Source organism: Hyposmocoma kahamanoa, unplaced genomic scaffold, assembly GCF_003589595.1.
Source record: "Hyposmocoma kahamanoa isolate Upper Pololo Valley unplaced genomic scaffold, ASM358959v1 119, whole genome shotgun sequence".
NCBI lineage: Eukaryota > Metazoa > Arthropoda > Insecta > Lepidoptera > Cosmopterigidae > Hyposmocoma > Hyposmocoma kahamanoa.
Genome location: NW_020653409.1, coordinates 348,160 through 371,531, shown reverse-complemented (window position 1 = coordinate 371,531; position 23,372 = coordinate 348,160). Strand labels below are relative to the sequence as shown.

Genomic DNA, 23,372 nt, shown 5'->3' with positions numbered 1-23,372 from the left:
TTATGGTGCATTGCAACAAAAGAGGTTCAGAAGCTCTACTTGGAGATTGTTCACATATATTTAAGTATGAACAAGGTGAGAAAGTTTTATTATTATTAAACAAACAGGTATCTGGTGCTGAAAATATATGAAGTCCTCAACCCTTTCCTTAACGGAGACCCGTGCACAGCAGTGGCATCTTTTTTTTTTTTTTTTATTATTGTGACTCGGCAAAATGACTGCACCGCGCCTGATGGAAAGTGCGAATACAGTCCAGAGATGAGAGTAACGGATGGAAAACACAAATATCTTCACTCCGTCACTATCATTTTGCCGGCCTGGCATCTAACATTTCAGAAACAATTTGGGGCGTTATATGGACTATTGCAATGATTTATTGTTTTCAAATATTAAAATACATCGACCCCTCCTACTTAAAGTATCGTATGTCGAAATTGCCAAGTTTACAGGGGAGCGTTTTAAAGTTCTGAATTCAATGAAAGAGTGATCACCATAGATCATCTAATCGGTATCTAGGATTTTATAATACTCTATGTGAGTAATGAGCTTTGCCGAATAAAACTGAGAAATGCTAAAGACACGTGTTATGTTCGTTTCAGTGAATTCAGAACTTTAAAACGCTTCCCTGTAAACTTGGCAATTTCGACATACGATACTTTACGTCTGAGGGGTCGACATATTCATTTTAGATGACGTATTTAAATATTGTAAGTATTCATTAAAAAGTGTTATCTTAGGTGGAGCAGCACATCTGGGAGGTGTCCTATTATCGACTCTGCGGAATAAACCAGATGGCACATTTGACCTTAAAGAGATGGAGAGCCGCATCCGAGGATTTGATATTCACGAGCCTGTCACCAACTTGGTTGCTGTTGAAAATACCCATAATTACTGTGGTGGAAAGGTACAGTCGATGCTAGGGCATGATACCTAACCGTAACCGACCATATGGTTCTGAGTAGTTAAGTGGGAAATGTTAAACAAACTTGTCCTTTAAAACCAGTGAGCATTGTGATTCAAAACATTTTAGTGTGACTTCCTTATTGCACCATTACCTTGGACCAATAACTCCAGGGGACTGCGATCTCTATATTACAGATCGTTATTCTGAGAAAGTTCAAAATTCTGTGTTATTTATTTATTTATTGACACCAGTGTTGCCAGACTTTTGCGAAGTTAATTCGCCAATTTATGTGTGGTAAGTAGCCGATATTCGCCCAAGCCATAAAATCTCTAAAAATCAAGGAAACAATTCTAAAATTCTGCTTGCTGCCGGAAATTGGGGAATATGAACTCTCTTATTTCTCCAATTCCCCACACGTAGAAATATTCAAACCCCCAAGTGAGTAGTTTTACAACTCCATTCCCCACAAAATCCCCAATCAAGTTTGTAATTCCCCAGACGTTTTATTAAGTAGCCTAAAGACGCCTTTTCATGTTTCGAACATAGCATAAATGTCGCCGAGTCGCCGATCACTTTTTTAGTCGCCGCACAACCCCTCAAAGTAGCCTAATCGGCGAAAAATCGCCTAATCTGGCATCACTGATTGCCACAACTACAGAATACAAAGCGATACTGCTAAACGTAATGCATGGAAAACCGTAAATAAATCTGCATTCCGTATTCAATCTGCATTGCATGTGCGCAGAGCATTATCACATTATTCAACACGGCAGAAAAAAAGATTAAACAATGACAATACAAAAATACATGATAAGAGAGAGAAGAGAAATACATGATAAGATTAAATTGTAATAAGTTACTTGCTGATACGAACAAAACAACCAAATTACGAATGTAACGAAGTAACGGTCACTACTTAAAAATGTACAAAACAATAAGCTTACATTATATTAATATTGCAACATTTTTAAAACACGAAATAACTTTGAGAACATATCGCACTGCTATTACAATAGTGTTATAACTCAAAATATGTGAAATTCAAGATTATACCATTATTGAACGTAAAATTTGATTCTCTACACGTCAATAAAACCGTAGTTAGAATATTGTAAAAAACAACTAAAAGACATCTACTTAACTCGAAATGAGACACGCTTTGTGTGAGCTAGTTCTGGCCAAAATAGTCCTTATTCAAAAATAGGACGTTATTTTTTCTCTTTTATTTTTAAATATATTTGGCAAATAGGAAATGGTCTGTAATATACTAAAACCTACACATACATTTTAATCATATTTCACGGGAAGCGAGTAATTCGTTTTTCGTCGATTCTGAGAAAATACACTTTTTGAGTTAATACACTACTGTATTAACTGTGCGATATGTCCAAACTCATGTCCTTGTTGATTTTATTGTAGACTCGACATATACGGAACAGAGGGTCGTTGTAGGTAACGTTATTAGTATAACACGGAACATGAAAACAGACTGTGTGTGTTTACTTCCAACACTCAAAGAGAAGTGGCTTGACAATTCGCATACGTCCTTCGTTTTTATTATTTTATACATGACAACCAGATCATTAAGGACACGCCGTGACTACAGCGTCCAGAGACTGAAATGCTCCAACCTTTCCTCATAAGTGAGAAGCTTACGTCACATGCCGAATTTGGAACTTACGTATCGGAGAAAACGCTTCTGCACGACTTCAATTCTATTAATGTGAATAAGGTAGAAAGGGGACCACATTACCAAACTTTATTCCATCACATTCCTAATCAAAGCAAAATGTAAACAAAACGCTGTCCGGCTTTTTAAATGGCTTTACCTAGATTGCGCTCACAATAGCTTGAAAGTTAATGATTACCACTAATTTCAGGTTTCTTACCACGGTATGACTTCTTTTTATTTTCCTGATATTTCGGAACGGTGGCACGCTCCATGGTCAAAGAATTCATACCGTTGTGGAGGTGCTGCTGATGCTGGGGGCCTTCAGGTGGATTGTAATGGTGTGTAGCCTGGATAGCAGTAGGTAATAGCCTTCGCAGCCTCGCAGCCTCCAACGTCTTATTTAGTAATTCAAACGTTGAAAGTCCAGTTTATAGATATTTAATCGGTTTTAACAAATATACTCTTTAAAATGTAAACTGTATAAATATAGCTAGTAAACGATTCAAAAAGATAAATAATGGTATGTTCGCTACCGCGGTCGCGCAGAGAGTGACGATGGAAAGAATCAAAATCAGAATGCGAGGTAAAATGGAACAATTTTAAATTTAAATGTGAGTAGAAGAAGAAAAAACGATACGCTACGAATGGAGAGAGGCGATACAAAAAGGTGGGATGACGGTATAAGGAGGTCACACCGTCACACCGTAGTAAGAAGCCTGATATTAGTGTATAACACGAAAGCCTTAAAATCTATATAGCTTGAAAGTAGTTTATACATATAATGTTAATGGCCGTGGATATGAATTAATTCCTCTTTAATATGAAATATAAAGAAGTCATAGGCAATGAAACAATTTTTCCGGATTTAAAGATAAAGATAAATTTATTCTGTATAATAATTTAACCTAAATACATGAATCTTATTAAATAACCTTTTATTTACATATATGCGCCAGACTATCGCAAACAGTGATATTATTGTACGTAACTTTAATTAAGGTTAATAGTGCAAGATAATCTAGGTGATACCTAAACTAAGTACAAGTAAGCAATTTTAAATTGCTTACTTGTAACTGGTACCTATTTAAATCACGTATATTTGTTTTTTCAAACAAACCGACGTTTCGAATTCTTTACAGGTCCCATAGTCACGGTTGATGGTATACGCGATTCAAATCCGGAAAAATAGTCTCATTTCCTATGTGTAACAATCGTTAAAACCGAAGAACTCGATGTATAAAGTCAAGTTTTCCTTGTAATATTATTCAAATATAGATCAGAGCTAAATTTTTTTTCTGCGTATCAGCAGATATGTCTCACAAAACTAATATGGGCAGATGGCGCTAATCCAAAAGAAAATAAAAGAATGGCCGGCAGTATTCATAAACGTGGCTATTTGATAAATTTTTCTGATTCAAATGTAATGTGAATATGAAATAGTAAATCTGTTTCTATTCAGTATTTGTTTCCAGGTCTTACCAATGACGTGGCTGGACGAGCTCGCAGACTTGTGCAAGAAACACTCCATCCCGATTCATATGGACGGAGCTCGCCTCTTCAACGCTTGCGAATACCTAGGAGAGAAACCTAGCAATGTAGTCAAGCACTGCGCTAGTGTCTCAGTATGTTTTAGTAAAGGATTGTGCGCGCCGGCCGGTTCGGCCTTAGCGGGATCTTATCATTTTATAGAACAGTGAGTATATTAATACTAATAACACAAATAATTCTGCGACCCGACTGGACTCGCTTTTTTATTTTTTATAATATTGACGGAGGCAGTTAGTTATATAAACCATTTGTATTTAATTTTCGGTAACACTGTGTACGTAAACAGATTAATTACTTTCCAGAGCGCGTCGCTTGCGCCGAATGCTAGGCGGCGCCATGCGGCAGGTCGGCGTGCTGGCCGCACCGGCTCTCGTGGCCCTCGACGAAATCGTGCCGCTGTTGGGGTTCGATCACAAGCGCGCGTTTAGGCTCGCCAAAGGTAAACATCCACCACAGTCTTTAATATTTTATATCCATGCAGACATGGGCAGTGGGTTTTAACCCAATTCTGCCCACAATTGTGGGTGAAAAAAGCGAATAAGGATTTTCGTATAATTCCATACTTATTACAAATTTCAATGTTAAAAATCTTTTTTAGATGAAAAATAGGCGACTCCACTCGATCCTGCGTCTTCCTCCTTGCAATCCTGTCGACTCTCATTTGCTACCACTCAAATAAATAAATCTATTACCAGGAAAAAATCCATGCTTAACGTAATGAAGTGTATACGATAACAAGTTTTTGTATAGATTAATTTTAATGCGATTTTCAAGCGAATCGATTCAATAGAAAAGCGACATTGTACAACATTTTTCTTGTAAATAGTTTTTGCCCTCGAATGCTGGAGTTATGGGTTTTAACCGTTAACAAAGCGCTGGGTTAAAACGCGGCCGCTAGCCCATCCCTAATTACAATACTTTCCCTTAGTGTACCATATCTCACGGATATGGTACACTAAGGGAAAGTATTGTAAATACGATATTTTGCTTCATAAACACATTTTATTTTTAAAAGTAAGTAATACTGCTGCATTCAAAGACTTAAACTGTTGCTCGCCTCATCTGGGAATCGAACCGACTATATCGATGGGTCCTAAGTATAAGGGCCAAACTAACGATTTGATCATTTTCATTATAAAATGAAGCATTTTCCCACAAAAAGTGAAGAAAAGCACTGTTTTACGTATTCTCTGTACGATTTAAAGCTCTGAGTGGCAATACAACTGTTATGGACAGTGGACAGACTCACCCGAGGCGCTAGCCTCTTGAGAACCAGATGAAGTCAGTGACAACCCTGTACACTGGCTGATCTGGGATCAGGATTTGAACTTAGAAGGTTCCTGTGCACGCACAGGTTATAGTACGCTTCTCTTATACCCTAAGGGTCGGTAGGGAAGGTCACTATAATCAAAATTAATGTAGAATGATATGGGGCTGTTATGAACAGGCGTGTCGTTTACTACCAGGCATAGCAATACATTTCGCTAACATGTCAAAGAAGGTTAACAAGCCTTGCAAAATGTATGAAGTCGCCAACCCACATTGGAGCAGTGTGGCGGTCTGTGGCCTAAACCACAGAACAATAAATACAGTAGAAATGCTTAGTTGGCGTAGCACATGCGCTAACAGCACGTGTAGTTCCCTTGAGCTCAGTCCGCCATATTCGCTTTGTATGTTATGATCGTGCAATACCTCGAAAGTTTTTGCTATTAAGAGCTCTCATGCCAAAAAAGTCTTGACGTTGGCTCCGCCCACATTTGTGAGACAAATATATGTATGAAGTGCGCGTGACATGCGACAGGAGGTGTTGAATTTTGCGCATTAAAAGTACCAAATTCGTTTTAGCGGAATAACTCTAAAACCTAAAATTATTTATCCTTTATCCCTTATTTAAAAAAATCCTTAGTGACAGTTCTCGATCATGCATAAATATAATTAATTATCTAACTTGTCCTAATAACCTGTAGCATTTCGAGGATGAATCGAAAAAATGTGAAAATTAGAGGTCATTACGTGATTTTTATTTATCGAGGAAACTTTATTGTTTAATGCTTCTGATTAATGTCTATGCTTGAATATATCGTGAAGTTACTCATACAATATTTTATTTTTAACTTTAAAGTGGATATACCCCTCTACAATCAAATCGAAGATTAGGAATTTTTCCTCTGCTCCCTCTTAAGGAGTACAAAAATTATATTTGCATTTGTAATATTAATTATGGTGGTGTTTCACACCATCGCGTTAAGTCTTATTTAATTTAATTTAAATAAATTTTTTATTTTATTATTTTAAGATGTTTTTTTTTTAATATTTTTGTTTCATGAAAGTAAACTTTATACTACAACAATAACAATATGGTTAGCCTTTTTTGTAGAACGTTAATTGGTGTTAAAAAAATAAAAACGTAACTATCAATAATAGGTATTGAACTTTGAACGATATGTCAACAGTGTAAAGTTTAAATTATATTAATAGTCCAGAACTTGTTAAAGCTTAACAAAATACAAACAAAAGGACCAATAATTAACAAGATTTCATAGTATTTAAATTATAAATAGTACGAGTTTTGGCGACAACGGTTCTGACAGTAATTGAGGCTTAAGGTACTTTCATTGTTTTTTCTTCCGTGGCCTTAACAATCACCCTAGAGGAGACCCTTGCCCAGCAGAGCGACGTATAACGGGTTGTTAGTGATGTGGTCTAATATTCCACACTCGTTCAAAAACCTACTCTCGAAATTGACATTGTTTCCTTGTCATCATATAGCTATTTATGTTCCTCAAGACTGACGGATATTGAAAAGTAACTTAGGAATAAAGAAACATTTATGTGTAGCGATGTAAATGTTTCTTTATTCTAAAAGTTACTTTTATTGCAATCTTTATTTATTGGAAGTAAAAATATTGGTGTTATCAGTTTGTATGAAAAGTTCTCTTTATTTGCTTTATACAAAACATCTATTGTACTTATAAAGTAAATAAAGAAAACTTTCATACCGTCTAATTATACCAGTATTTGGACTTCAAATGAACGTTTCTTTGTTTTAAAATCTACTGTGACGTTGGCACAAAGTAGTCTAATGCAATTTAATAAAAAAAATTACTGTCATAACAGTTGGCATAGTTTTATAGTGTCATTTATTAAAAGAAGTGCTGTCATGGCATCGGCAGTATTTTAGTCCCTTTTAGTCATTGACTTACAATTATATGGACGTCGGGTCCGCGCTAAAAAGTGTCCGCACTTGTAAGGCGCTAAAATCGTATACAGAGCGCCAAACTCCGCTATAGTCTTCATTTGTTCTACTGACAGCGCGATACTGCGATGACATTACAATTTAAATTTCGAATAGGTTGACTTGGGACATTTTTTTCGTGGTTTTTGTATTAGACCCGTCGTCCATTTATTTGTAAGTCAATGCTTTTAGTAAAAAAATGTATTCTTATGACATTGCCGCATTTAGTAAAAAAACCAACTCTTCTAACATCGGTACAAAGTGTTCTAATGCCAAAAAACCTACTGTTATGACATTGGCACAAAGAGGTCTAATGCCATTTGGTAAAAAAAAACTACTGTTATTTCAATAAAAAGTCGATGGAGTTGTTTTAAATGTCAAGTGAGAACATACCTACCTATTTAAAAAAAACTTTGTAACACCATGTATGTATATGTATGCATTAAAGAATATCTAGAATGGAAAAAATCTATGGAACATGAAGGAGAAGTACTTAAATGCTTAAGATAGCAAATTATATCGTATGAATATAGGGTCAGCCGATTGTCGGTAAAAAGATTATTGACTCCATTGACTTACAGTTATATGGACGTCGGGTCCGCGCTAAAAAGTGTCCGCACTTGTAAGGCGCTAAAACCGTATACTGAGCGCCAAACTCCGCTTTAGTCTTCATTTGTTCGACTGACAGCGCGATACTGCGATGATATTACAATTTAAATTTCGAATAGGTTGACTTGGGACATTTTTTTCGTGGTTTTTGTATTAGACCCGTCGTCCATTTATTTGTAAGTCAATGATTGACTCATATTAGATTAATAAAAACTTTGCATTACTGATTAACCTTAACCATGAAGGTTTCATTATCAAAGTATCTTTGGATTCATTTATTTACAATCTGTAACAATTCGAAATTTATGTTTCTCGCTTAAATTATTCTCATGTGTCGTTGGAACTACTTACTTTAATTGGAACTAGTTTAAAAAAAGTGGCCAGTGGAAGTGGAATCAATTTAATAAGCCAGACTTCCAGAAGTACCCTTTGAAGACGTTTTTACAATGTACGTAGTATCGATTACACATATAATATATTTGTACACTAGGGAAACCCTGAGTCGCGGGTGCCATGGACACGCATAGAGACAACCATAAATTACACCCTACACCCAAATTCACGAGAAATAAATGTAAGCCATACAAGTACTTCTCCCGGCCCGGGAATCGAACCCTCTGCGTGGTAGACCAGTATGGTAGCCGTTCGACCACAAAAGTAGTTGTATATATTAAAAATATAAGAATAATACTTCAATAATTTAACAATATGCTTTGAATACCTTCAGTCATTTAGTACTGCAATTTTATTTTGGAAGTTAATATAAACAATTAAATATCTAACATAAAATTACCAATTGCTCCGCAGTAATCGAGGGCCTGTTCCTCGACTCATTCGCCGTGGACGTGGAAAACCTACATACCAACATTGTGCTGGTCAGGATATCCGAGAACAGCCCGTTGACATCCGAAGTAGTGCTGCAGAGACTGATGGAAGTTTGTCAGAGTGAAACAATGGTACGGTGACACCTTTTTGTACCTATTCTATTTGTTATGGTATCGATGGTATGACATGGCATGGCATGTTTGTCATCGTGGTGAAAGGATTTGGCAAGGGAATCGTGCACCAGACGCACAGGAAAGGAAGGTACAACGCACAGGGTCCTTTCGTGTACGCCTAGCTATTTTCATATTTTTAACTCAGCGGCTTCCAATCGCCTTCATCTAAAAGTCCCTAGGTGATAGTGAATCCCTAGCATTCTCCACGACACTCCATATCTCCAAACAATCAAACGAAACAAGACATTTGAAATGATATTGAATTTCTTTGTGATAAACAGTTTTTAAAGGCGTTGCAAGAATGCATTTTAATCACCTTGAAGTGATTAAATTTGTAGCATATAAAGTTTTTAAATTCTTATGTAGTCATGTATTCATGCAATAATTTATATACTATACTCACACTGTCCAATCGGTTACAAAAACCAAGTCATATAGTATAATAATAATAAATTTAACAAGTCTTATCAAGTTTAAAAATAATATTAATATGATTATTTTCTCCACAAACATAACAATTGTACGTTTTTTAATATTATATAATAGACACACGCTTGGCCACAATCTCACCCGATATTAAGCGACGATGTGACCGATGATGGAACGCGTTTGCCTAAAAAATGCCTATTCACTCTACCGTTGAATAACCCCAAATTTTACTTTTCGGGAAACACGGATAGGAATGTATGTATGTGCATGTACAACATTTGAGGTATATGATAAAATATAGATTTTGTCTTTTGTTTCTGGTATATGCAATAGTGCACATACCAGAAAATGAATCAAGATACATTCTTCAATTTTATAAGAAATCTCCAATATTAAATAGAAATGAAATAACAGTTTTTGAAGAACCTAACCTAAAATGTAGACAAAAAACTACAATATGTAAAAAATGTTGCGCTTTTGAATGCAATATTTTCATTATAATGTACGCTGGGTGCTTACATCATCATAGAAATAATCTGAATCACTTCGCATGTTATGTGCATGAGGCCTTAGGAGGTTAAAAAATCTCGGTTGAATTTTTTCATACAAAACGTTATTTTAGTACATTTTAATGTAGATAAATACATTGGGCGTTTAGCGCTTTTCCCATTCGACACTATTATTGCACTACTGACTAATTATTTATTTACAAAATAGGCGTCAAATAAATAAAGGATAATAACCGTCCAGTTTGAATGACCCTGCATTATTTTGAGCTTTCCGCTAAGTGTGCGGATATGTGTAGTTATAGTTATATTAGTGGCGAGGTGTGAACATAGTTGTTAGTAAACCCGGAGCAAAACAAACAACATCTCCTTAAGAATAAGTGGCGCCTCGGCGACACTTAAGGGTCGTATTCCAGAACTCTACTCAATGCTCAAGTCAGGACTTGAGTATACGACCGTAATGGCAAGGACTCGAGTATGATTTCCACTGTTTGAAATCATACTCAAGTCCTGACTTGAGCATTGAGTAGAGTTCTGGAATACGATCCTCAAACTCAACTTATTAGCACACAAGGTAGGTACTAGTACACTTCATTTCACTAGTTAATTTATTATACAGTTAAAATTTAGCACAAAATGTAGTATTTGATAATACGTGGAAAATTTTAGGCAAGCCGGTGGAAATTGAGTTATATGGACGCCTCGCCACTGTAGTTATCACAGTTAGAAGAGGGATAATTGAGTTTATAAGCACAAAAGTGGTGTAACCCACATTCACTTTTTTTCTACAATATTACTTTACGTAACACCATAAAAATATAAAATAATTATGTACTTAATTATCATTTAAAGCAATAATGTAAAAGCTAAATGTATGTGGGTTATGCCACTTTTGCGTTGATAGCCTCAATTTAAAATACACACTTTCGTTTCTACGCATATAAACTTGAACTTTAAAATCAATATTACATTTATAAGTAAAAATTATCTATTTAAAATTGCGTAACATGGTAAATAATTTGTTCATAATATTTCCTTCCAGAACGATTGCAAAACGGAAAACAACGATGGTGTGATTGTGAGAGGTACCCATTTTAATGACAAAACGCTTAGATTCATTTTGCACCACGACATTACTGACGAGGATCTCTGGCTTGCCATTATGAAGATCACGTACGTTTTCAAGGAGTTAGACAAAAACAAACAAGCAGCAAAGAAAAACCAAATAATTTAAGGACAACAAGCAAAATATCTAATTACATAATGTAACGATTTTTTTCTGGGTTAGCAATATCATTTACTAATCGGTTCTATCAATGAAAACATTAAAAACTTAAATATTGATTGTAACGAATATCATGTTTTACTACATTTATGAAATTACTTCGTTATGAAAAATTCCTTTGATCTGACAGGATCTGCGTCTTTATTCAAATAGTTTTCGCTTCACAGAACTAGAGCCTTTTTATCAGCCACTAATTTCACGAATGACTAACGGTCGTTTTCTAGAACTCTACTCAATGCTCAAGTCAGGACTTGAGTATGATTCAAAGCACTAGAAATCATACTCAAGTCCTTGCCATTAGGGTCGTATTTCCAGTGCTTGAAATCATACTCAAGTCTGCTCAAATCCTGACTTGAGCATTGAGTAGAGTTCTGGAATACGACCCTAAGTTGTCAGTCTAGTGTTGTATCTATAAATGTTAAAATAAAATTCGCCAACTGGTTGCCATGTTTAATTTAGGTTTTATAATGATAAAATCGAGTTGGCACAAGATTAACTCGACATTGCATTTAACACTTTCCGCCTTTTGCAATTTTCTAAGTACAAATTAAAAACACAATAGAAAATATATGTGTAATATATTTCATGAGGATCCCGAAAATTAAATGAAGACCTGGCTCAAAGAATTTGTATCCAATCCAAAAATCCTTTAAAACACGTCCTGCCTTTTTGTTTCAGGCGGATTTTAATAGTTACATGTTTTACACGAATACATTTTTAGTTTATGTATATTATACGTAGTGCGTTTCTTGATTATTTGTTACCATTAAGCTGGTGGCTCTGAAGCCAATGCTTTATGAATAAATAAATTTTTGTTCCACTTTGACGTTTTAGACAGCGTAATTTATACCATTATTAGTTTTAGTAAGTTAAGTCTTCTTTATTAATGAGATTTAAAATGGGTTTTTGTTATAAGTGTTTTCTATGTTTACCTTATTTTGTTTTTAAAATCAAATGCGAATAATATGAATATTATAATTTGTAAATTAGTGATAAGTTTTTTTATATTTTGTAAATGCATAAGATGCATACAATAAAATTATATTCGTACAAGTTGTGTCCGTAACAATTACTTCCAAGTGCCAAGCACTTTGTGCTATGGCGTTACTATTTTATATTGCGACTATTTACAAAATAAAACACGTTCATTTAATGTTAAGTTTTATTTACTATTTACCTGTATGTAGAAATAATGAGACAAAATTACATGCTTCCATAGTAATCTAGAAAGAATATAAAGAAATCAGTCATTTTTATTCTAAAATCTTTACAATTCATTTCTACAAATGAGTAAAACAATATTTGGAACTATACTCGATAATGGAATTTGAGATCAAAAATGTAAATAAAGGTGTTGCCATTATAATAAAAAAAAACGTAGAAATGTAAAATGGTCTAAACGCACGATTTTTTTAACTGTGCTCATGTCCTTATATTGTGTACAAATACTAAACAAAATATTTTTGTTAAAACTGAGGTGAAGGGTCACCTCAAAATTTTTTATCCTAATGACAATGTTTCGGGGACAGCCACTGTTGTGTGCTTTTAAGCCGATGACATAAAATAGTTTTATTATTACAAATTAAGTTCCTTAATAAAAATTAAATTAACAAGCTTAACGTTACGTATGTCTGTATAAAGATTTATTAAAACGACCGCGACGAAAATGTTTATTACTTATGAGACGTCACTTTCATAGTGACAGTTGTTTGTTTACATTTTTGATCTCGATTTCATCGTTGAGTATAGCAATTTTTTTTTTTTCTAAAATATACAAATATTTTTTTAACGTGAGTATAATCTTTTAAACTAAACCATTTCCACTTAACTGTATCACCTGGAATTATTAAGGAAAAATTAAATAAAACACTAACGAGAAACAAAACTAGAGAGCATTATTAATGACTTGACAAAATAACTAATACAAACAAAAAATAAAAGCGCTTTATTCCAATAAAAAGCATCTCCTAGAATATTGTAACATGGTCCTGATTGTGAGTTTATCAATTGCTTAAGCCAGGGATCCGTCCCTCGCTCGAGGTTACGCGATAAGTGCCTACAGCCTTTCATTTACATTACAATCCTTGAACAACCCCTGCATTCGGTTCCGGCTTTCACGGAGATATAGTTCAATCCCTTCAAGGGTGGCTAGTTGCCACATCAGAAGAGTAACATTTTCCTACAATTATCAACTTCAACTTTACCTATGGCTCCGTCGTTTTGCGCGACGATTTCGCCAACGTCAGGGTTGAAAGACATGAATAGCGGTGGTGAGATAGATTGCCGGTTATTAAAATACATCGGCGGTTATTATTCACATGAAAATTTTCATTGCACATTTTTACCATGCTAGAGCGTAGCCTAAGTTCTAAAGACGGGTCCCAACTCCCAATATCGTCCATTTCTTTATAGTGACAAACTTAAGTCTAAAGGTGGATTTACACCTTCAAGGGTGGCTAGTTGCGACGACAGCTCCTGTTTGATCAATGCAAGGGCATATCGCGACGACAGCTCCTGATTAGCCAACTCAAGGTCATATCGCGCAACGCGACAAATTGCGGCAATATTGCCCGAATTTGTGCATTGTTACTCCACCACCATTTTATATATAGGTACGCGATTTAGATCCGAAAAAATTGTTACTTTCCAATGTGTAGCAATAGCGAAAACCTAATAACTAGATTAGTTAAAATACTAGACAATCCGACAATTAGGACCACATTATCAGTGTTACAGTTGAAGTAAATTATTAGTGACACTTGTCACATCATTTTTTACTTTAATAAACTTTGGAATAGTAACTCAGTTCTAAATGTTATGATATCAATAACACAATATAGCCTAGACCCTTTACCGTTGTGTACGGTCTTTACGACAAATAAATAATACACAATACCTAGTGTATCCAATCCTACATTAACCTAGATATACATGAAAATTTTAAAATCTATGACTTATTAAGGTCGGATTTTTAATTATACCTTGTAAACTGATGTTAGTGATCCTAAAGCAACGGTTTACTCGCTCAGGTCACCGAGGTAAATATAATATATATTTTTTTATCATTTCTATGTATTATTGATTTTTATTGAAATTCACTGTTTTATTACGACCATCGTGATATTTTTTTTTTGTGAACTAACTCCAGTAGTTTGTTATAATTATTAATAGAAAGATGGAACAGGAAGAAAAATTCCTTCGATCTGACAGGATTTGCGACCACGCTGTACCGTAGCGTCACTCTGCCAACTAAGCTACAAGTCGAGTCAGCAGGACAACAAAATTCTTGTATGTGTTTGTTATACATTTTTGTATTGAGTTTTTTCAGCTTTCATTTTAAAAAACCGATTTTGATAATAGAAAAATGATAGAAGTATATAGAGACTAAGCGTAAAAGAAATAGTTTTTAGCAGATTCTTCTTTTTTTAAGTGTTATAACTACATCGATACAATTCCCGTCAACGTTAAGTAAGACACGCATTTATTACACAGAATTTTACCAGTGGATTTCGGTTATAGATGTCACTAACAACTGAAAAATCTTTTTTTTGACAGATTACACGCAACCCTCATGGAAGAATGGCATTGGAGTTACTTCAAAAACGTTTATTGCTTCATTAGATACCTATAAATATAACCCACATCCTTTCCAATTCTTTTAACTCTATACTACAATAAATATCATCATTTCAGCCGTGGAACATGGGCCTCCCCTTAAGAACGCAACAACAACCGGTCTTGGGCTGCTGGCATCTAGCGAATTCCCGAAACCTTCACCAGATCGGTCCACCTTGCCTTGCACCTTGCCCATTCAGCGTCTTCTGATACGCAGTCGTCACTCGAGTACTCTGGCCCCACTGGCTAAATCTGTTCCGCGAGCTATGTGCCCCGCCCAATGCTACTTAAATTTTGCAATTCTTTCGATTCAACATTTCTGATTCGATCTCGTCGAGCCGTTTCTATTAACACTTTGTGTGACCTTAAGCCTTTTTATGACGCCCATAGTGAGCGACCAGTGCCTGCCTTACATACAATATATATAGCAACATTATTTTCAGAGATGATATTAGTAGCTGTCAGTTGGTTCTCTTATTTAATTAAAAATCCGACTCAGGAACTTATTTACATATTAAACTAGTAATCGGTTGCTTAGAACACTTGGGAATATGAAACACCTAAACAGAGGTGGTTCAGTAGTACTCAGAATTTCGATTAGAAAATTTAAATTTTTTATTCGAGATTAATTAACCCTGAAATTGTGGTGTTAGTAATGATTTTTTACATCAATGTCACTACAGGAACAATGCCGAGTTTAAATCGCACTCTCAATATGAATGATAATACCATTAATTACAGGTTTCTTACCACGGTATGAGTTTCTTTTGTTTTCCCGATATTTCGGAACGGTTACACGCTTCATGGTACCGGGTTGACTGGCGCTTTAAGAGCGGTAATTATCTGTCTACCGTCGTCTTTCATTGTCGATAACTACTTTCATATCGATTACTTGTACAAGTAATTGAGATGGCCAGTCAATCCGTGCCCATGAAACGTGTAACCGTTCCGAAATATCGGGAAAACAAAAAAAACTCATACCGTGGTATGAAACCCCCGAAGGATGAATTAAGTCACTTTCGCCATTGAGAGTGTGAAATGTAATTCATCGTTTATTACAAAAAGTAAGATTTCCTGGATTAGCAAAAATATTTTAACCCATACTATGCGAAAGATTAACAAACCAGTTTGGTTAAAATTGCACTCACTCAATAAATAGAATAAGTAACAATTTCTTCTTTTTATTTTTTAAGTATTTAACTTGATATCTCCCCACTTTTCCCAATATTAATATAGTTAATTAATTTGGAGCAATAACTGTAATGTTACCTTTATGCGAGAAAAAATCCATTAATATTCTGAAAAGTTTAACCTACAAGACTATTAAAACCTTGTTGCTCGTTCCAAACTTTGATCAACTCATCATGATCTCCGTAGCCATGAGATGCTATCACCTCCTTATATCCTTCTCTAGTATACTGCTTCTTATAAAAATAAATTCCCGGACAATGTATAGGCACAATGCCAACCTTCTTAGCGACAATACCTAAGTATACATCATCAAACCTAAAATGTTTCACAAAGAAACTACCTACATATATAACTTTCATCGATTGGTTGGAAACTATGTACGCTCCCGCTGTTACATATGGTGGCCATCTGTCCCAAGGGTATTCATCTAATGACACCCACCATTTACTAGTTTTAAACCTTTGCGGTGTGGATTTAAATACATATCCTACTAACATATGTTTGTCCTTGTCTATCTTATCTTTTACTGTATCTTTCTTGCTCGACTTTTCACTTTGTTCTTGAACATAATTTAAAACGTTGTTAACAGATATATACATGTCATCATCGGTGAATAAATAAAAATCAGCGGTTGAACAATGCTCATACACCCAACGGAATGACATCATTGTTTTTATTGTGTTATTGTAGTAATTATCACGAAAACCTATTTGTATAATATCTTTATATAGTTCCATTTCCTTTTGTATTGATTTTTGTGTTTCTGATTTTGGATTTCCATCTGTACCTAGGAAAAACAGGGATTTCACTATTCTACCAGGAACTACATTATCCTGTCCGTATGTCTTTCGTATAGCGTCTCTTTTGGAGAAGTTTTTCATAGCTGATTTTATGACAATGAACAAGTCTAGTTTTTCTATGGTATTACATTTTCCAGAATTAGTTAAAAACCTATATGGGTAAAAGTTTATGGGTTTCACTGATGGCTCGGAACCTGACAAAACTTCTTCTATGATCGGCTCCAACTTCACATTTAATGGATAATCAAAATCATCAAAAGTCCTAGCGAATAAGTAATCACCTATACCGAAAAAGTTACATAAAACAACTACAACTAGAGCACTTAATATATATTTTTGTTTTTTTCTCCACATGTTCTTGTAATCACTTAGTCTTTTGCTATTTTCACTAAACATGGCTTTGTCTTCATAGTTTAGTGTATACTTTTAAAGTGTAAGTAACTTTTAAACCTGAAAGTAAAAAATGATCTTGAATTAAAATTTTGATAAAACACAAATGGAAAAGGAGCTAGGAAAATGAACTTCAAACTATCTATCTTCTAAAGTGGCGAATTAAATTGGGTTTAAACTAGCAACAGACATTGTTTTAGCCCATTGGTTTCAATTTGGATCAGTGGAAATAAAGAAATCTGTTTCTATAAATACGCGCAGTACAGAAAGTACGCTTACCAAAAAAGACATTGTGAGCATTGAATATCTCCACATTAAAAAATATATATATTAATAAAATGAAACAGAACGTGTTCACTTCTACGCGTATTTGTTCACGCAATAGATTATAAACTATTGTATTTTTTATAACGCCAGCGATGTAGGCGATGCAAGCTTATCAGCTACTGAAATATTTGCATGCCATCATCTGATAAGAAATAGTTCAAAGAAAATGTCCTACAAACATCTAGTTCACCAAGGACTCTATGACATTAATAATAAGAATGAAAAAGGTTTCTGAAGTTAAGTGACATCATCTGTTAACTTTACTTAAGATTGCAACTGAACACGAAGCCACTTTTGATAACGACCATGTAAAGTCTATAAAGCCAAGTGAGCTAATATATGTTTATATTTATATGTTATACAAACACAAATAGCAGTAATGTATAGTGAACATACTGCTTTATGAAATAATTCAATAAGTAAAGAATTGTGGAAAATGTAATAAATAAAGTTATGTAACAAGTTTCAAAGATGTATTGGTTTATATTGTTTGATCATATTATGTACTATTTTAATGCGAAGGATAGTATTTTACAATACTTATTATAATATGGAATATTTTATACTCATAGCAACTAGAGAAATAATAATGCAGGACACAAATAGACAACCACAAATTACATCCAAACCTACGAGACCATACAAATATTTCTCCCAACTCGGGAATCGAACCCGGGACCTGCGTGGCTGCCCAGTATAGCAATCAATCGGTCATGTAGACAGTTAAATTTATAATTTATGAAGGGAATGTTTGGAAAAATTTTGATTAGGAATTAACAGAATTTTAAATGCCTGTTACAGGATCTGCATCTCCCTATTTCTCCACACCTGTTCGAGATCCAGCAAAAATGCAGTAGACTACCGTAATGAAAAACAGACAGTGATAAAATTAGTTTTGTGAAATGGAATATGTATATGTCACTCCACAGTGCCTCACGGATACACTCGAGGACTACCAGGGATTCACGAGGCCAAATGACAAATTAGTTTAATTAATTTGATTAATAATAAATATATTTACATAAAACCAGGTGTAGTTGATGTGAGTAAAAACATTTTTGTGCCATAATTTATTAAGTTTGTTCTAATGAGAGGTTTGATTTATGGCCCTTTGTCATATAAACCAACTGGGAGAATAATGGTAACAATGAGATAAGGACTGCAGAAACGAATTTACAGCTTTTTGTTAGTGTTTTTCGTTATTGTAATAACAACTCATAAAAGTAAAATTCTTACCTCTACAGTGAAGTATCGACGGTAGAGCTGATTGAGACAGGGGGTAGGTAGTGGCTGCGAATCTGGTTGTGAAGACGGGCCACCTCCGAGTCCAGGCTTTCCATCTCACGCACCATCTGGGTGAACTGGACTACGCCTAAAATATAGCCAGGGTACTTTATTATAACAAAAATAACCAAGAAAGATGATCGTACAGAAAAACTTAAGGTCAACAATTGTGTAAAATAGAATGGTCTGATGATAAAATTGGTAGTAAAAACGAGATGGTCAACATGAAGTCTATTGACTACTAAAGTGTTGAAATATAAGATAAGGTTAATGTTTATTCAATTCAAAGATATGCCACTTATAATTAAAACTTATCTTGTGGGGTGATTCAGTGTCGCAAATATGTAATATCCGTTAGCTTTGTAAGTCTTTTGTCTGAAATCCGCACAGATCCGGTGTTTGTATGTGTATGTCTCACAGATAAAAGTTAAGAGAGAGGAGACTAGATTCTGCCATGAAACGGATGAGACTTCTTTGCACTTTGTTAGGCAATGCTGCCTTTTTATAGGCACACAGCATCTACTTGGTAAACATCCAAGCCCCAACCGAAGGAGATCAATACAAGAAATGCCTGAAAATCGTTCAGTTGTACTGTTGATCTAGGCTCCTGAGTTTTAGTTAATGGTAATATTATTACTGTTTCATGTCATCAATGCCATGGTGAATAAAAACTAAGGCATTTAACCAGTGCTTTCTATTAATTGTGTATGTTAACAACTGGCCTCATTCACAAAAGACAATGGCAAACTCCCATATAAATTATTGTTGACAAAATTTGTATGCATCTATTTATGAAAAATATGCGAAAATATATAGTTCAAATTCCTAAACAAATTTTGTTTCAGGTAAAATTTTTGCACTTGAAAACATCATTTTTAAGCTACTGCTCGTTCACTATGCTGACCTCCCTGAGAAGAACGATCAAGAAACTCTAGGGATTGCTCTTTGAAATAAAGTTAAATGCTATGGAATACACTTTGAGCCATAATTGTGTGGAATCTAGATTCTTGTTATCTTTCCATACTTCTTTACCTAACACATACTCTTCTATTCTACAATATGACTTTTCAATTAAAATACTTAAACTTAGGAAATTATAATCTTAATACATTCTCTGGAATCTTATTGTAAAAACGTATACAAGTTCCCCATAAAAGAATCGTTTACCTTAGTGAAACGAAATCGTGGTACCATTTAGACTTTAGTTCTAAGGTCACGGCCATACAAAATATTTGAGTAAATATACTGTGATGCCAGTCATGGTACCAGTCTTCTTAAACTTTTCTTTGAGAGAAACCCGAGAACATAAACAGTACACAGAACGAATCGCTCGTTTATGCAACACAAATATAGTTTGTATGTCTGCCGCTTTACATGAGAATCCCGTCGGACATTATACAATGGACTAAACTAAACTAGTCTGGCACTAGCAACATCGGTAAGCTCACGTATTCTACAGACTGCTGCATAAGCAGAGCTTAATCTGCTGGCTATGGAAGATATATGTGGAAACCATTGATTCTCACCGGCGCTGGCGCAGGACGATGCAAGACACCTTCGATGCAACTCGCGTACTAAATCGCTCGCCGCTATCGGTTTCACATTGTCGCGCTTACGTATTGACGCTCTGTACCATATAATCTCTAGTTCAGTATATTGCTTATTCTGTACAGCTTCGTTTCAAGAACAATTAAACAAGAAATATATACATACAGATACAAAATTGTTCTAAGTACTAGTGATCATTTTAATAAAAATAGTGTTTTATAAATTTACTATATACTACTTTTTAACTATTTGAATACACCAATCAGTACTGTACAATGTTTAAATACGAGCATTAGAAAGTCATTTCCGTTGCCTCTAATTGTTTCAGTCTACTTCAAGCCTTGGTTATCACTTCAAAATACTTTTCATAATGTCGCATGTACTTCTACTCAAGGATAGTAATTGTAATGTGCTTTTTCCGTTATTACTGACTCTTATATTAGTTATAAGCGTTTAGAGTACAATTCCAAGATGTTTTCCTGAAGGAAATCATATCATAATTAAATTTTTATAAATAACTTTTGCAAAATATTTTCTTTGGTCACAGTCTTAGCTACAACCGTAAAAGCACTTTAGCTGAAGATTACAACTAGCCTTTAGATATAATCATTAAGCATATCACCTAAATTACTTTGCGCTGAGTTTTATTAGCAAAGTTCCGAATGTTCGCGATGAATACTCACTTTTCCAACATCTGCCGCAAGAATATTATCACGAACGCCAAAGGCCGGAAATGCAAATGCGGAAACGGAAATGAAAAGGCAGGAAATGCCTGTCGTCCATATACACCACAACCTTATCAGGTACTGGAGCAATATCCTCCCAAGTTGTGTTCTTTGAAACACTAATGACTGATGTGTGTTTGTAAAACCTAATGAATTTATTTTATTCAAACTTGCAATTAAGACTTTGAAGACACAAATGAATTCTTTTAATTGTGATTTTGCCATTGTTCTTTAATGTTGTTCAGTGTGAGATGGTGGGAGCTATGCGTAGGGTTTCTCTGATGGACTGAATTCGTAATACAATTCATATGTCAGAAAATACAGTGATTCGCATAGCTCGCAAAATCTGTAAGCTTAAGTCGCAGTCAGTGGAACACGTCTGCAGGAGGGATGATTACCAATAGGGCAGACTAGTTCTAAAGTGATGATCACATCAAGACAATTATAAAAAAAAATAATAGTAACAACAACGCACACATTCAACATAGCCCCGCACTAGGGAATCCCTGTGTCGCGAGTGCCATGGATACACACATAGACAACCACAAATTACACCTCAACTTAAGGAAGAAATAAATGTAGGCTATACTAATATTTCTCCCGGCCCGGGAATTGAACCTGGGACATCTGTGTGGCAGTCCGATATGGTGGCCGTTCAGCCGTGGTGGCAGTTAAATAAATGTAGTGTAGGAATGGATGCCCTGCGGCAAGATGGATGACACCACCTGTGAAAGGTGGCCAGCAGTGGCTGGATGCAGGCAGCAAGCAGGATGCAGGGCCAGAAACACTGGCTCTATAGAATTTTGGAACATAGCACAAGTTTTCGGAATAGTAAATTTATTTAACTCGTCCATGTCCAAAAGACTCACAATGTCTCTAATGAATGGTAAATTTATTATGTATATTTAAAACAAAACTCTGTGGTTCTGGGAGTATACAGTATTTCATATAATCATATGGGATACAATGTGTCTTTTGGACACGTGATAAATTAGTTGTTTTTCAATGTTTAAACAAATCAGCAAAACTGACAGACATCTAACAAATGGAATATGGTTAATGCTGACTAAAGACATTAGCAATACTATGTATTATTAGTCTGTTTAATGTTGCAAATGAATTACTTACTGGTTATGGTATATAAGATCTAGTCTTCAATGGCTTGGTTTGACACTAGATCTGCTTTCCATTGAATCCAAAATATGATAGTGCTGCAGTGCAATTAGGCTACAGTGGTACCTACCTAGGTAAATTCTGCGCAGATAGACTAACTAGGGCTAAAACAACACATACCTTCTCTAGAATTGCTGAACCCATGCCGTTTAATAGTTTCCATTTCAATCTGCACAACCATAGGAAATACAATTTGCATCATCTTTAGCATCTCATTGCCAGCGGCTTCTTTCGCTTCGTCCAGTTTCGACGCGTAATCGGGAGACTCCAGTGAGTCGATCACTTCGCTTAAAATCTGCCGCACTTGGTCAACTGTTACGTGTTGTGGCGATGACATGGTAGTTGATTTTAATCATTTAATTTCTATAACAATTACATTTGTTGAATTAAGTTCAAACTTTTATGATGCAGAGCGTGTGATGAGAGTGCAAAGTTTATTGAACGCGCAGAGATCAACCCTGAATTTAAAAATACTCTGTAATTTACTCAAAAAGGACAACTATCGTTTGAAAGCAGGGCAAGTGATGACCATTAATCGCTACTTACTTCAGACTTATCTGCTGCTGTAACACAAAAGTTCACGCTGTAGTTATTCATAAGTTCCTATATCGTAATGACTAGGCTGTTATTCAGAGTAAAATTTTATTTAAAATTCGGCGAATTTCATTTCCTGTGTCATACAAAGGAAACGAGTGAATGAGTGAACAAAACATTTAACATCGACACGACACGACAGATAAAAGAACGAATGAGTTATTAGCTGAATTACAAACCACTCACGCACGACAACAAAAACTATTATTACAGGGTTATTTGTAAAATATTAAAAACATCATAAAAACAACTTTGGTTTCATGATTTTTACTAATTTATCAGATTTTATTTTGGTACAAATACAAAAATAAAATTTATGGCTATAGGACTTGTGTTGTTGTGGATTCAACGTACAAACTGTAAACTTAAACATGCAAATAACAATTTTACTTACAATATCAATTAAAAAAAAATCGGCAAGTTAACAGTTTGTTTTTATTTAGCGGCACGGTTTTGTGAATAGTCATGGAAAAAACTATGATATCCGTAATACAGTCCTACGAGGTTGTTAGTATCTTGTAATAAAAACTGAATGATTA

At 34.9% G+C, this 23,372-nt stretch overlaps 3 protein-coding genes across 4 annotated transcripts; 1 reads left to right on the top strand and 2 right to left on the bottom strand.

Annotated features, from left to right (window-relative positions):
* On the top strand, positions 1 to 11,404 carry LOC113240014 (probable low-specificity L-threonine aldolase 2). Its single transcript, XM_026477209.1, has 6 exons — positions 1 to 75; positions 738 to 904; positions 4,049 to 4,269; positions 4,427 to 4,563; positions 8,776 to 8,924; positions 10,944 to 11,404. The coding sequence occupies exons 1-6, from the start codon at positions 3 to 5 to the stop codon at positions 11,133 to 11,135; spliced, it is 939 nt and encodes a 312-aa protein (XP_026332994.1). The 5' UTR covers positions 1 to 2; the 3' UTR covers positions 11,136 to 11,404.
* LOC113240015 (protein C10) lies at positions 4,028 to 22,865 on the bottom strand. Of its 2 annotated transcripts, none has more exons than XM_026477212.1 (4): positions 22,786 to 22,865; positions 22,360 to 22,602; positions 18,746 to 18,881; positions 4,028 to 4,150 (listed from the first exon to the last, which is right to left on the bottom strand). In XM_026477212.1, exons 2-3 carry the CDS (start codon positions 22,574 to 22,576, stop codon positions 18,748 to 18,750), a joined length of 351 nt encoding a protein of 116 aa, XP_026332997.1. In that variant the 5' UTR covers positions 22,577 to 22,602; positions 22,786 to 22,865; the 3' UTR covers positions 4,028 to 4,150; positions 18,746 to 18,747. The 2 variants fall into 2 exon arrangements, with proteins under 2 accessions (XP_026332997.1, XP_026332995.1); XM_026477210.1 differs by lacking the exon at positions 4,028 to 4,150 and adding an exon at positions 17,031 to 17,242.
* Positions 16,052 to 17,209, bottom strand: LOC113240013 (beta-1,3-galactosyltransferase brn). Its single transcript, XM_026477208.1, has one exon. It carries the CDS (start codon positions 17,186 to 17,188, stop codon positions 16,109 to 16,111), a length of 1,080 nt encoding a protein of 359 aa, XP_026332993.1. The 5' UTR covers positions 17,189 to 17,209; the 3' UTR covers positions 16,052 to 16,108.
* Positions 22,866 to 23,372: the final 507 nt, after the last annotated feature.

Coding starts and splice junctions, on each gene's coding strand:
- LOC113240015 (XM_026477212.1), bottom strand. CDS start 22,576: ATGTCATCGCCACAACACGTAACAGTTGACCAAGTGCGGCAGATTTTA. Junction 18,882..22,359: donor GTTCAGCAATTCTAGAGAAG/GTATGTGTTGTT, acceptor GCTATATTTTAG/GCGTAGTCCAGTTCACCCAG.
- LOC113240013 (XM_026477208.1), bottom strand. CDS start 17,188: ATGTTTAGTGAAAATAGCAAAAGACTAAGTGATTACAAGAACATGTGG.
- LOC113240014 (XM_026477209.1), top strand. CDS start 3: ATGGTGCATTGCAACAAAAGAGGTTCAGAAGCTCTACTTGGAGATTGT. Junction 905..4,048: donor ATAATTACTGTGGTGGAAAG/GTACAGTCGATG, acceptor ATTTGTTTCCAG/GTCTTACCAATGACGTGGCT. Junction 4,564..8,775: donor CGCGTTTAGGCTCGCCAAAG/GTAAACATCCAC, acceptor ATTGCTCCGCAG/TAATCGAGGGCCTGTTCCTC.